The sequence below is a fragment of the Protopterus annectens genome, chromosome 5.part1, assembly GCF_019279795.1.
Source record: "Protopterus annectens isolate FY-2018-M chromosome 5.part1, PAN1.0, whole genome shotgun sequence".
In the NCBI taxonomy this organism is placed as follows: Eukaryota; Metazoa; Chordata; order Ceratodontiformes; family Protopteridae; genus Protopterus; species Protopterus annectens.
In genome coordinates this window covers 440,280,459-440,294,528 of record NC_056736.1, presented here as the reverse complement: position 1 = coordinate 440,294,528, position 14,070 = coordinate 440,280,459, and the positions used below count along the sequence as shown (strand labels likewise).

Sequence of the window (14,070 nt, the reverse complement as noted above, 5' to 3'; positions counted from 1 at the left end):
GTGTGGCATTGACTCAAGAGAGGTAGCACCAGTTAACATGACACCCCGACCTCATGTAGAAAAAGGGAAGAAGGGGGTTGAAGATGAGTACAGTTAGAGATAGGAGTGTAGTTGACTCCTGAGTTACATGGGGTACCTTTGTTCCCCTGCAAAAAGTGTATTTTAACTTTGTTTGGTATTTGTCTAACAGGTTTGTTGGCTTGTGACATTTTGTGATATTTTGGAATTTAGTGTTTAAATTTCCACATTCTAAGTCTTGCTACAGAATGACTCCGTATGCTATTACGAACCCACATATAAGTGGTATGAAGCATAACCACACTATGAATGTTCTGAGTAAGCACACCACTGAAGTAGATTGCATTTCTCCTATCAGTTTTTTTGTATTTGCTAAATTGCAACACAGGAGTTTTGTGGGAGTAATGCTGACACATCATTACATCTAGAAATGTTATGACAATGAATACAGAATGCTTTCAGTCAAAGTTTAAATGATCAGTTTACCTAAAACCTAGATATATTTAAAAAGATGAAGAATTTATTATAATTATCATGTACACATGTCATTCAGTGCAAAAAGTTTAATATTGAATTCAAACTTTTTTGAATTTTTACTATTAGTGAGTCTAAGGAAGGGCAAACAGCCCAAATGCTTTTGTGATTTTATTTGTAATTAAGTATTTCAGAGTTGAATTTCTTTTCTATCATAGAAAAATAAATTAATATCACTTGTTTGGCCAGGCTAAATAACGTGAAATGAGTATTACAAAGCAGGGTTTCATGAATTCAGTAAACCTGAAATCTGTGTACTTTGTCTTAGTTAATTATTCTGGAAGACATTTCTCCCACTATGACAGATGTATGGGCCTGAATCTTGTTAATTGTGATGGAAGTCCTAATACTTTTATTGTTACTGTTACATGTTACTGTAGGACTCCCTAGCTCTATTAAGTCTTCCATGAGCCTGTTAACCATGCTGACAGTAAACTTAATGATTTTAATTTGTTAACCAGGCAAGTAACCTGGGCCATTGCAGACTGTTTTCAGTTACCTCTATCTCTGACCCAAACCCCCAAATTATATTGCTAAAAACCCTTTCCTCAACAGTTCTAATATTCAGACATTACTTGAGTTGTTTACTAGCTGTTCTGTGATTGTATTTCACTCATTTGTGTTTCTCACACTGGTATGTTCTACCAATGATTTATTTATATAATATATATATGTATCTATGCGTATGCATATATATATATATATATATATATATATATATATATATATATATATATTTATTTATTTATTTTACGTTTGTAAAAGGCCAACTGGGGCTATAGCCCATTTTCAGCGGAAGCCCTGGGAGAAAAGCTCCAGAGATAGTTATATTAATATTAATGTGAACAACAATTACAAAAAAGTAGTTATAGACTACTGGTAACAAAAAAAACCCATTAGTTTGGTAAATAAGTTACATACATTTTGACTATATATATATATATATATATATATATATATATATATATATATATATATATATATATATATATATATATATAGATATATATATATATATATATTTAGATAGATATATGGGTGTACTTAAAATAACCAAAAATACCTGTAGTCTGTAGTCGGCTGGTATAATGGCGATATCAAAACATCAAAGATGCAAATTTCAACATGAAAGTGTGCATGCACTGAGAAACAGCCTCACTACATACAAACTTTCACTTTTTAGAAATAAAAAAAAACATTTTTTGCAGGGGGCAACCTCCCCACCACACTCCTCACATCCCCTGCTAATTATATATACTAAATCTGAGATTGCACAAACACGGAGTAAGGACAAATTTCCCAGTCTCTAGAATAGTGCAGTGTCAAACACTTTTCAATCAGCTGCTATTCAACCATATACAATTTACTAGGCACGCTGTTGAACTAACACACACTCGACTTATGCAATACCTCATATATGTATATATATATATATATATATATATATATATATATATATATATTTCTATATTTAATCTATAGCTATATATATATATATATATATATATATATATATATATATATATATATATATATATATGGGTTCCCTTTAAATCATCGAATGTTCAGAACATCGAAGTTCTGATCATCGAGACCAGAACATCGAAGGTTTAAAGTGGAAGTGCCAGGTAAGTGAAATTGTGGAATGTTGGGTGTGTATGCAGAGCAGCAAGGTGCCCTGCATGTTTTGTGTGTGTGTGTGTGTGTGTGCCATCTGAGTGTTGGCATTGCAGGTAGGGTACGGGAAATTTACTGCATATAGCGGTAAATGGGAGATTTTCCTTACCCCACTGTAGTGCGATCTCGGAGTTGGAATATTAAAGTAGGGGGGTGTGGGGGCACAGCCCCCCACATGGGGGGTGCAGGGTGGCAAAGCCCCCCTGCATAACATTGTGTTTGTGATTTTTTTTTTTTTACGGTTCATTTTGAATTTTCGATGTTCTGAACATCGATGTTCTGGTCTCGATGATCAGAACGTCGATGTTCTGAATATTCAATTATTCAAAGTGAATCTGTATATATATGATCAACTTTCAGAACGCCGACCATATAAAATAAACATAAAAACACAACAAACATTTGCCTTACACTGTAGTGGGGGGCTATGCCCCCCTGCCCCTGTGGGGGCTCCACCCCCCACACCCCCCGTAACTTTCATATACCAACTCCGAGATTGCACTACAGTGCGGAAGTGGGAAATTTTCCCATTCCGCACTGTGCGGAGATGGCAGTTCCCCATGGTCAGCTTTTCAAAAGTCGATCATATGGTCTCAGCCATATGAAAGTCGACTTTATGAATAGTTGACCATGTGAAGGGGAACCATAGAGAAGAAAGTTTGGTTCTGTACGTCATTGTCCCATGTTGTATGCAGCCTTTATATTATGCCTTCTTTCCTCTAAGCAATAGCCCATAATGAAAAGAGTTTACACTAGCCCCACACCCCCACACTACCCCTAAAAAGATTATAGTACCTAAATAATCTTTCTCTAAACTACACTTACAACAGCAGCAATCTTTTGAGTCTCCATTCACAAACAGATATACTTTTCTTTCCTCTGTCATCCCAATTCTACCTTAGCTACACTAAACTCATTTTCCTTCACCTGCTTTTTACCATAAACACATGGTACTGAAAAACTATGCCCACTACAGTTACACTATCTGAGTTACACTATCTTTTTTATCCTGGCTTTGTTTTGCACATGTGATATTCTCTCCTCCATCACATTTTCTAAACAGTCACTGCTGTCCCTAAACTAGTATTTCCTTGTTTCCACTCATTCCACACTTGCTTCTCTCCCTTCTTTATGTCAAACATTATAGTTTTTTCTACTGTACACCTTCTCTCCCATGTTCTACACTTCCTTACTAATGTCTCCTCTCTCTACCCTATTTTACAGTATCTACCAACTCTTAAATGCACTTCTAAAGATGAACAATATTCTTAATTGATAAGTATCTGTCAATTAGCTACTAAAAAGTGTCATGCAATAAATATATTATGCACACTGCACACTGATTAATTTTCTGACTATATATTATTTTTTCTCATATATTTTTAAAAAGTTTTTCAAATACATATGTTTTTTCATAACAGCATAATATATACATACAATATATACAGGTTAACAAGAAATTAGTTTCAACAATCTATAACAAGAAATTAAACTATTTACATGAGTGTCTTGATTAACAAATATGATTTACATTTTTACAATCAAGATTCATTTCATGTGATATTACAGTAATTTTTCTCTAGTATTTCAATCACTTTTTGCCATGAATTGTGATAAGATGTTATCCTTTCCATTCTTCTTCTGATGGTGGTTAATTCCATTTGTGATACATTTAATACAATGTTTCTACATTCTTTAAATGTAGGAAAAGTTTCATTTTAACAATTTGCTGTAATGGTTTTGCGTGCTGTGGCTAATAAAGTCCATAAGAGTGAAAACTTAGTTTTAGGAACACATTGTGGCATAGGAGCACTGAATAAATTTAATGATTTGGAAAACTGAAATTTATCATTAAAAACTGTTTACAAGAAATAATTTTCTTTATCCTGAAATGTTTTTAGCAGTTGACAATCATAAAACATATGTTTCCAATTTACTTTCAGTTTTATTTTGCATCTCCAACATCCAATATCTTGTTTAAACATTAACTTCATTTTATGTAGTGTTATATAGGATCTGTGAATAAATGTCCATGTGAATAGCTTCCATTGCAGTGATAAAGTTGTTTGCTTTGAGGAGACAGGTATTATTTTTATCATTGTCATTAGGGATTTGACTATTAATTGTTTTATAGTAATCCCAAAAGTTTTCTTTATGGTATAGTTTTTTTTTTATTATTTTATAAATATTTATAAGGGGTCTTTTCCTTAAACAGATTGAGTTTTTAAGAAAATCATGTTCTCTATAAATTTGTGAACATTTTATCTACTGTTAACTGCATTGTTTCTAATCTATTTTTAATATACTGTCTTATATCCTGTGTTACCAGCCACAAATTACTATCTAAGTTAAATTTACTTATTTGTTCCATTGATAGAGCTTTGACAGATACTCACAGTTGATGCCCATAGATTAGTTAATTCTTCCTAAGAATCTTAATTGTGTCTATGTCAAATGTGTTAATATTATTCTGCATACAGGCAATAGGAAATAACAAGAATGTCCAAGCTTTTATGTCCCAATTTTTATTCAGGAGGTTTTTATATGCATTTAATGTTTATGTTATAAATTTGGAATTTATATATTTCTCTTTATTTTCTGTTGTATACTGTCTCATCATCCAAATAAAATTATTTGGTACTATTACTATATACTGCAATGACAATTTAAAACCAGATTTTAGCCATATTCTTTCTTGTAGTTGCTTCCATCATGATGGATAAACAGTATTTACCCATAATGATATTGTCTTTATGACAGATGGCAATGCATATATCTCAATATCTGGAAGACCAATTCCTCCTGCTTCCCAATCATTTAAATGATAATTCATAGCTATGTGGATCCCTATTAATTTGATGAAACTTTAGCTTGTCGAACTACAAAAGATCAACAGCTAAAGATTGAAACACCCAAACTGCAAACAGCTAAGCAAATTTTTTCTCATGGAAAGAATTTGCTTGGCCGTTATACAAAATAAACACCTTTCAAACTGAATTAAGTGGGGGGCTGTGCCCACCCAACTAAATATACTAACTCTGAGATCGCTCCACATCGAGGGAAAGGGCAAATTCCCATTAACGGCCAAGTGAATTCTTTCCCTGAGAAAAAATTTGCTTAGCTGGCCATTCGCGGTTTGGCTCTTTTGATCTTTAGCTATCGATCTTTTGTAGTTCGACAAGCTAAAGCTTTATCAAATTAATAGGGACCCAGCTATTCTGGGTTTATTCAGGTACCATAAAAAAAATAGCATTCATTTATTAAATTGTTTAATGTAAGATTTAGAAGGAGCAAAAGAAAAGGCTTGTATATTGAAATTTAGATAATCAATTTAATTATATAAAGTCTGTCTTCCATCAAAAAATTATTTATTCCAATTTTGCATGAGACATTTCATATGATTTAAGATATCAGTATAGTTTGATTTAATTGTTTTAGGTCATTTGTTAATGTAATTCCAAGGTATTTGACTTTTTTGTCAGCAGGTATATATTTAAATCATTCTTACTAGAATTTATAGGCAACATCTTTGTCTTGCTTTCATTAAATTTAAGGCCTGAGAAACTCTAAAAGTGCTCAATTGAGTTTAATAGCACTTTTAGAGAGTTGCCATTGTCTTTTAAGGTTAGCAAAATATCATCTGCAAACAGCTGAACCTTCATTTTTAGACTATTATCAAGTTGTATGCCTTTAATATTTTTTTTATCCAAATACTGTTAACAAACCGTTCAATGACTAAAGCAAACAATAATGGTGACAAGGGGCATCCCTGTTTCATGCCGTTCATAATTTCAATAGACTGAGAAAAGCATGATCCAATTTTATATATGCTAAAGATTTTTCATAAAGAGAGTTAATTAATAATGTAAATTTTTGTCAGAATCCATTTTCTTCTAAGACCAGCCATAGATAATTCAAGTGGATTGAATCAAAGGCACTATTTATATCTAGACTAACAGTAGTCATATTATTCTTTATAAGGTTAATATAATCAATTAAGGACAAAATTCTTTTAATATTACTGTAAGAGTTTTTGTCTTTTATAAAGCCAATTTGGTCTTGGTTCACTAGCAATGGAAGTAATTGTTTAATTCTAGCTGCATGTATTACCATGAACATCTTGCAATCTATATTTAATAAAGATATTGGTCTGTAAGATGAACATTCACTAGCATTTTTATCTGGCTTCAAAACAGGAGATATTAGTGTGTATCTCAAAGAAGGAGGAATATCTTTGCCATATTTTACTAAACTGAACACTTTTAACAATAATGTTAATGCTTCTTTAGTTAATAATTTAAACATTTCTGGTATACTATTGTCTATACCCTGGGCTGTGAGTATATTATTGAAGGATAACACCATGAGAGGATAACAAGCTTCATCATGCATTATGGATAGGACTTGTACTAGTACGTTGTAAGTCTTCAGAAAGATTTGACATAGCAAGTACTATCAGGGACTCATGTTCTGATACCTTTACCCTAATATCTCATACACCAGCCTAGTCTCACAACCCACCTTCATCATCAGTGCTGCCACCCTCCCCCAACTTCTCTTTGTAAACATTGCCTTTTTATTTTCTGCTTAATGACCATGTCTGTCAACTTCTTTGTGGAGGATTCTGGACAAAGACAAAAATAATGGTGATACAAAGTCCTAACAATATGGGCAATTTTCAAAGTTTACTTTATTTCACTTGAAAAGTTAATAGAGCAGCAGGTTTTGCACCAAAGCACATTTCTTAACATTAAGAAGTGTGAAACTCAAATGTCTGGAATGATTGATAATCTTTAATAATTTATCAGAGAAGGAAAAAAAATATGCGGATCAAGGCAAAACTATGATGCAAAATCAGAGACATTCTACAAAATCAGGGACATTTTAAAGATGTGTTAGTACCTTATTTCTGTCTTTCTCTCTTGTGTAATAAGCATGTGCCTTCAGATTACATACCTCTAACACAACCGATCTTTTCATTCCAACAGCGCACACAGTGACTAATGTTTAAGTGCAGTTTACAGACCTCTCTACAACATTAAGGTAATGAATTTCCCCACACAATCCCATCATCTGTGCCACAGTTCATACTATCTGTTTTACGCACGTCATCCTCTAACTCTGATTGATAAGCCTATCGCAGCTAACAATTCATATGCTTATATATGCATAGGCTGAGCGAATGTTTAAGCTTGTATATGATATTCCACTCCCCACAATCACACATATTCAGTGCAAGCAAACAAATTATTATAGATATCATATTAAAATATCTGCAAAGTGAAATTACAGTAAATTATGACCAAATATGTGCTATCAGTTTTAGATAAAATGAAAAGGTTTATTAGTCTTTCTCTAAAACTTTTGCTTACTTATTGGTTAAAATATTATTTAAAAGATGAGTATACACAATGAAAATGCAAGCTACCCTTGTTTTATTTATTCATTCTCCATTAACTGCTTTATTCAATTTAAAGTCAAGGATAGCTGAAAGATAAACTAATCCTGTACAGGCATTACACACTAAAAGCTGTGAGTAATCCAGTCTTGATGATTCACCTGCAGTGAGTAACTGTTTTGGGTAGAGCCTCTAGGATGGGGGAGGAAACCAGAGGACACAGTGAAAACTCATATAGGTAAGGGGAGCACATACAGACTTTGCACAGAAGGCACCACTACCAGAAGCTGAACTGATGAGTCATGAGTCAAGCTGTGATACACAGCATTGCTTATTATTGCCTGCTGTTCTGCTTTACAAAACTGAGAACAACAATTACATTATTTGACAGTACCTGACACTTTTTTCAAAGTATTACAACACATCATTGATATAATTAACTCCCTTACTCATGCAGTCAAAATAAGGCATGTAATATTTTTGCAACAACCAAGCAATCAAAAATAAATCTTTCTAAGAAGGACAGTCAAGCATTGTTTCTTAGTAACAAATTCTCTAAACTAATTCCATGACTCAATAACAAGGTTAGCTTTAGAGTTCTCAAGAACTACATCAAATTTTGTCATGGGAAATTTAGTTAGAAAAAAGTGAATTATTATGGCATCTAAAACTCGGTGCTGACCACTCCACCAGGTATGACAAAATGTCAAACCCAAGCCATTTGGTGTTGTGAGCAGCTACACTATAGTGAATAGTTGAATGTATATTAATGACTGAACATTATTTATGTGGTGTCTTTTTAAGATACTGTTATATAATAGCGTGTTTCATTTTTTTTAGATTCATTGGTTATTTGACAATTTTTAAGTAACATAGGTGGGGCTGCAATTCAGTTTTTGATGAAGTCCACTATAGGATGAAAGCAGTGACCTGAAAGATATGTAAATAAACTGCAGTGGGCCATGGTTCCTGTATAATCTAGTCTTCTGTTTTTGTATTCACTGGTTGTTGCTCCACCTGAACTACCGCCACACTCAAGCAGATGGGACCTCAGTTTAGTATATCTTCTAAAGGACAGTGCATGCAGGAATGCCAAATCCTTTCTTATGCCACAGTGTAGTATCAGCAATCCATCTACATAGTGTGAGAATAGAACCCACAGCTTTCTTTGCAAAGCGCAAGTGTGCCACATGTTGCACCACTGACACTGCTTATCTATACGTCATGAGGGCGCAGGCACAAGCACTTTCACTGTTACAGGTACTTTGATAGGTAGCCACTAAAGGAATGTGTAGTAGCTTTATCTGGGTCTGAAGATAGGTAACCCAGCTTATATTGGTGCTTTGCTTTCAAAGTGATGGTATATTAATTTCAATTTTTGAACATAACCCATAATGGAAAATGTTGTAGTAAGTGCTGTAATGAAACAAATTGCAGGTTAAAGTTATGTTTACAATATCTGTTTTTGGTTTTCTGTGCTATGCAGGTTTGTGCAGAAGTGTACATGTAACTGTTCCTGAGAAGAAGAAAGTGGCCATGTTGTTTCAGCCTGTAGTTCTTCATTGCCAGTTTACAACAACCGACATCAATCCACCAGTGGTACAATGGAAATACAAATCCTACTGCAAGGATCGCACAAAAGATGCATTTGGTTTCTCTGATCCTATGGGAACTGCTGTTTCTCAGGTTAATGAGCTGAGTGTAGGATGGGACCCCCATCTGGACTGCCTGGATAAAAGTCGTACTGTTCGCATCGTTGCTTCTAAACAAGACTCAGCTATCACATTAGGTGACTACTACAAAGATCGAGAAGTCACCATTATCAACAGTAAGCAATGCTAATTCCATTTTTCCTTTTTGTATGATACCTTATGGGAAAACTAAATCATATGAGACAATTTCACATATTTCCTACATTTTTTTTTTTTGCCTCACAGTTATGTAATTTTACATTGCATTCAAGTTAAATGATTAAATGCACAACATGATTTATTGTGTTTTATAATGTAAAGAAAGCAGTCTTGATGTAGACATGCTGGATATGCAAGAAAGTATGAGATAAGTTGAGTTATAATAGTAAAAATCACTGTCAGGACCATCTCTCATTTCTTTTTACCAACAGCTAAAGCTGTTTATGCATTACACATAAATCACAGGTAGTTAAAATGCATTGGGTGTGGGTAAAAGTAGAACGAGTGACCAATCTTGTAATGCTTATTTCCATTTAGCAGCAGAATGGTCTTACAAATATGCCTTTTCTATTTAAAGAGCTCCATCAGTGGGCAATAGAGGCATCCTGTGATGGCACTGTGATTGTGTATATTGCTGTATGTATAAACAGTGTCATGAGTAGTGAAGTGTGTCATTAAGAATCTCATAAGGTGTGGCCAAGATGCAAACTTCTAACAGCACAAAGTCTTAGCTCTGCTTTGTTTCTTTTTTTGACAGGACTTTATTATATAAACTTAGTGAGAACTTATTTTCTTATCAATTTTGAGTCTTTTAAACAAACTTGGACAACTATTTGAAAGAAAAGCAAGTTTTTATGATTTTTTCTTTGATTTTTTTACTGTCAGAAGTTTTATTGACTGTTGTGACAGAATGAGCCACTCAAAAGTGAACTCTCAAGACAATTACATAATGGGCAGTATCCAAGAGTGTTCTGTTAAATTTAATAAACTTGAGATCAAACTGGACAATATCAAAGAAGATTCCAAGAAACAAACAAAAATGTTAAAAGAGATCATAAAACAATAATATGTTCAGATCTCAGCAATAGAAGATGCATTAAATGACATGGATAGCAGAATAGCAGAGAGTGAGGATCACACAGGATTCCTGTTAAAACAAAAAATGTTGCTTATGGAAAAAACTAGAGGCCCTAGAAAGTAGATCTAGAAGAAATAATATACGATATTTGGAATACTATTAAAAGGAGAAAATATGTTGCAGTTTTTAACTAACTGGATGCCTAAAATTCTAAATCTACCAGAAGCTATCTCTTTCAGTATTGAAAGAGCCCATAGCTCTCTTTTGACTTTTTCTGCTTTGATGAAAAATTCTCCTGTCCCCAAATCTATTATTGTAAAATTTCTCTCCAGCCAAGACAAGGACCAGATACTGAAGACTAGTGGGGCTAATTCTCTGATAAAAATAAATAACAACACAATCAGGTTTTACATTTACTATACTGCATCTATTATGACCAAAAAGAAAGCATGTATTCCATTCACAAAAGACTTAAAGAAGCTAAAGATTAAAGCTCAACTAATTTTTCCAGCCAGAATTAGGATATTTTTTACCAGAAGGTTAGAAAACTTTTAATTCTATAGAAGATGCAGTGGACTTTTCTCAGAAAAAAAAAGAAACTTTTTGATCAATCAGAAAATATGGATTGGACTTTTGTCATCTTAAAGAGACAAAGAAGAAGAAATGGCTGGTGTTTGAAGGACAAAAACAGTAAAAAATTAAAGAAAAGTAATGTTTTTCTCATTTTTTGTTTTGCCTAAATAACTTTCTTACGGGTATTCTGTTTCGTCATCTATTACAGTTTATAACAAATACAAGATAAAACAAACAAACAAACAAAAATATCAAAATACCTTTTCTATAGTATTTGAAAAAGTGTATATATGTTATTACTACTATTACTATTACTTATAGGCCCCTTTATTATTTTATTTTAATTCTCTCTAATATTATTTTCAAACATAAAGAGTGATGTGATGGGGTATGTGTATTGACAGTATCTGAGATAGTGTATATATATATATATATATATATATATATATATATATATATATATATAGATATATATATATATATATATATATATATATATATATATATATAGATATTACTATTACTTCTAAGTCTCTTTATTATTTTATTTAATTCCTCTAAAACATTATTTTCTAATACAGAGAGTAGTGTGTATGTGGGGGATGTATATTAACATGTTTAACTAATCCGCTTAATTTATATATAGTTTTTATGCATAATTTCAAATAACATGTTTATTTTATTTTTGGTTATTCTATCTGGTGAGTGTGGTTGTATGTGATAAGCTTTATCTATGTGCAGTGGGTTTGTGTTGAGGGGTTTTGGCTGCAAAATCATTAATATACATTACTTCACTTTCTTTTAATAGGTTAAACTTGTGTAGTATTTATTCCTTACTTGGGCTCTTATTCGAAGAATTAGGATACTAGTGACTGTTTTTTATAGTAACTTCTTCTTTTCAGTCCCTTTTCCTACCTAGTGTTAGTTAAATTGCTTTAGAATTTTTTTTCACAAACCTCAAGCTGTTTTTCAACTTATAACAGTCTAGATTCCCTGTTCAAGCTGCCTGTGCTGCAGAAAATGCATTTTGAACTTTAACCCTCATTTACAGGAAGTGAACTTTTAGAATGTTAAAATGAGCAGAAGAAATCCAAAAATAGAATATTTAAAATTAATCAAGTTAATTTTAAAACATATCCATGTAGTTTTTATGCTCATTATCTTTTAAAAAGTTTAATAATGAAAAGAAGAAAAGGAAAGAGGAATGCAGTGGGAAGAAGAAAAAGAAAACATCTGCAGACTTGAAGAAACCTGGTATTAATTTCTGTTTAGTGACCTGTTGTAGTCATCCTAATTATAGTTCAGTAAAAGTTGTATCCTTTATATACGTACAGTGTAAATATAGTATACTCATACAGCAGATCATCACAGTACAAAGGAATATGTCATTTATAGCGATGAAAATGTTTGTTTAAAACACTATTACTGGTTTTAATGTGTCATGAAAGAAGCTGAAAACACGAACATAACTTTAATAACAATTACTACTGTGCAGAATACCTTTAATAGACAAAGTACATATTACAGTAATTGAATTTCCTCTGCAGTTTCTCTGGTTCTGGTTCTGTAATATGCGACCTGTTATATTGTACTCACAAATATTTACACACTGCCAGACTGGATTTTTGATTATTCAGTCTAAATATTTCAGGACTTGACATTGTGAGTCCTGATATTTTAAAGGGTTGCTTTCCTTAACTGATCCGTTATTGTCACTGACCTAATATATTTGTATCCACATTTCATTTATACAAGTACAAGCCATTAACTTCTTTGCTAGCTATGTCTTATATTTCTGGCATTTTCTAACTTTTACATTGTTAAAGGGCTATCTGGTATTTTCTACCTGGGCTCCCTCAGAATACAGATTCTTCACAAGAATAGGCAGTTTCATTAAATAAGATCTAATAAGTAAAATAACTGATCTGCTTCCTGCAACAAGCACTGGCACACCTAAGGGTGTAATCTCATAAAAAAAAAATATATATATATATATATATATATATATATATATATATATATATATATATATTTATATAAAAACACATAAATCATGGGTGATCCACAGATAGTGGAAGACCTGAGATATAATACAAAGAGGTAGTTAAGCTTCAAGACTGTTGGTGGAATACAGAATACTTACAAATGCATAGCATGAATGAGGCTGATAGCATAGTGACATGTGCCATATATATAACATGTGGCAGTGTATTAAAATATTGTTATAGAGAGCTATTAATCATCTAAAAGCTAGTAAGATATGCCATAAGCATCCGTACTTAAATAAATGATGCTACATTGCAATTCTATATACATAAGGACATCCACATGCAAAGACACACTCAAATTCAAATACATACTTATACAGACCACACTTGTCTGTTCATAAGTAAGGGGTCTACAGATGTATTTACACAAGGTATAACCAACTGCCTACACAAACTAAATGCCCCCATAACCTTTTGGTAGTACTTTAGTATACAGTTGTCCCAATGCTTTCTTTGAAATGCAATTGTGAACTCTAACACCTGATGTGATGCCCAAAAGAGTGTGCAATGCAACAAAACTGTAAGGTTAAACACAGGGAACATTTCATTACTAAAATACAAATGAAAACAAACATGCAGGTAGCTAACATATCTTTTATTGGATAACATATAGTTCACACCTTTGCACACTGGTTGCTATAACATATTTTTTATACAAAATGATTTTTACAGACATTTGACTGGAAACTATTAACAGTGATTATAAACTTGCTGTCAGAGAAATATATTTATTAGACTTCGCTATAGATATTAATTTACATATAACAGCATTTATATACATTACTGTACTTATACTTTAATATAAGCTGTTGTCTTCTGTGCTAAAAGAAACAGTTTACAGGAGAAGATTCTTAAAACACCTCAGTCTGTTCAACATCTGTTGCCTTAATTACTCAGAGTTACTTCATTAATTATTGGAAAATAATATTAATGAACAGATTTAACTCTTCAAAATGTACTGCAATTGTTAGTGAAATATGGAATTTTATTTTATACTAAACTGACTTTTAAATAATTTCAAGCCTTTTTCATCTCCCATTGGTATGATGAATA

At 32.5% G+C, this 14,070-nt stretch overlaps 1 protein-coding gene across 3 annotated transcripts in view; it reads left to right on the top strand.

Annotated features, from left to right (window-relative positions):
• Positions 1-14,070, top strand: part of ILDR2 (immunoglobulin like domain containing receptor 2) — a 2,395,614-nt gene that overhangs the window by 737,625 nt on the left and 1,643,919 nt on the right. For all 3 annotated transcript variants that reach the window (XM_044073090.1, XM_044073088.1, XM_044073089.1), the window contains exon 2: positions 9,114-9,455. In XM_044073090.1, the coding sequence (XP_043929025.1) occupies positions 9,114-9,455 (342 nt within the window). The remainder of the gene's footprint in view (positions 1-9,113; positions 9,456-14,070) is intronic.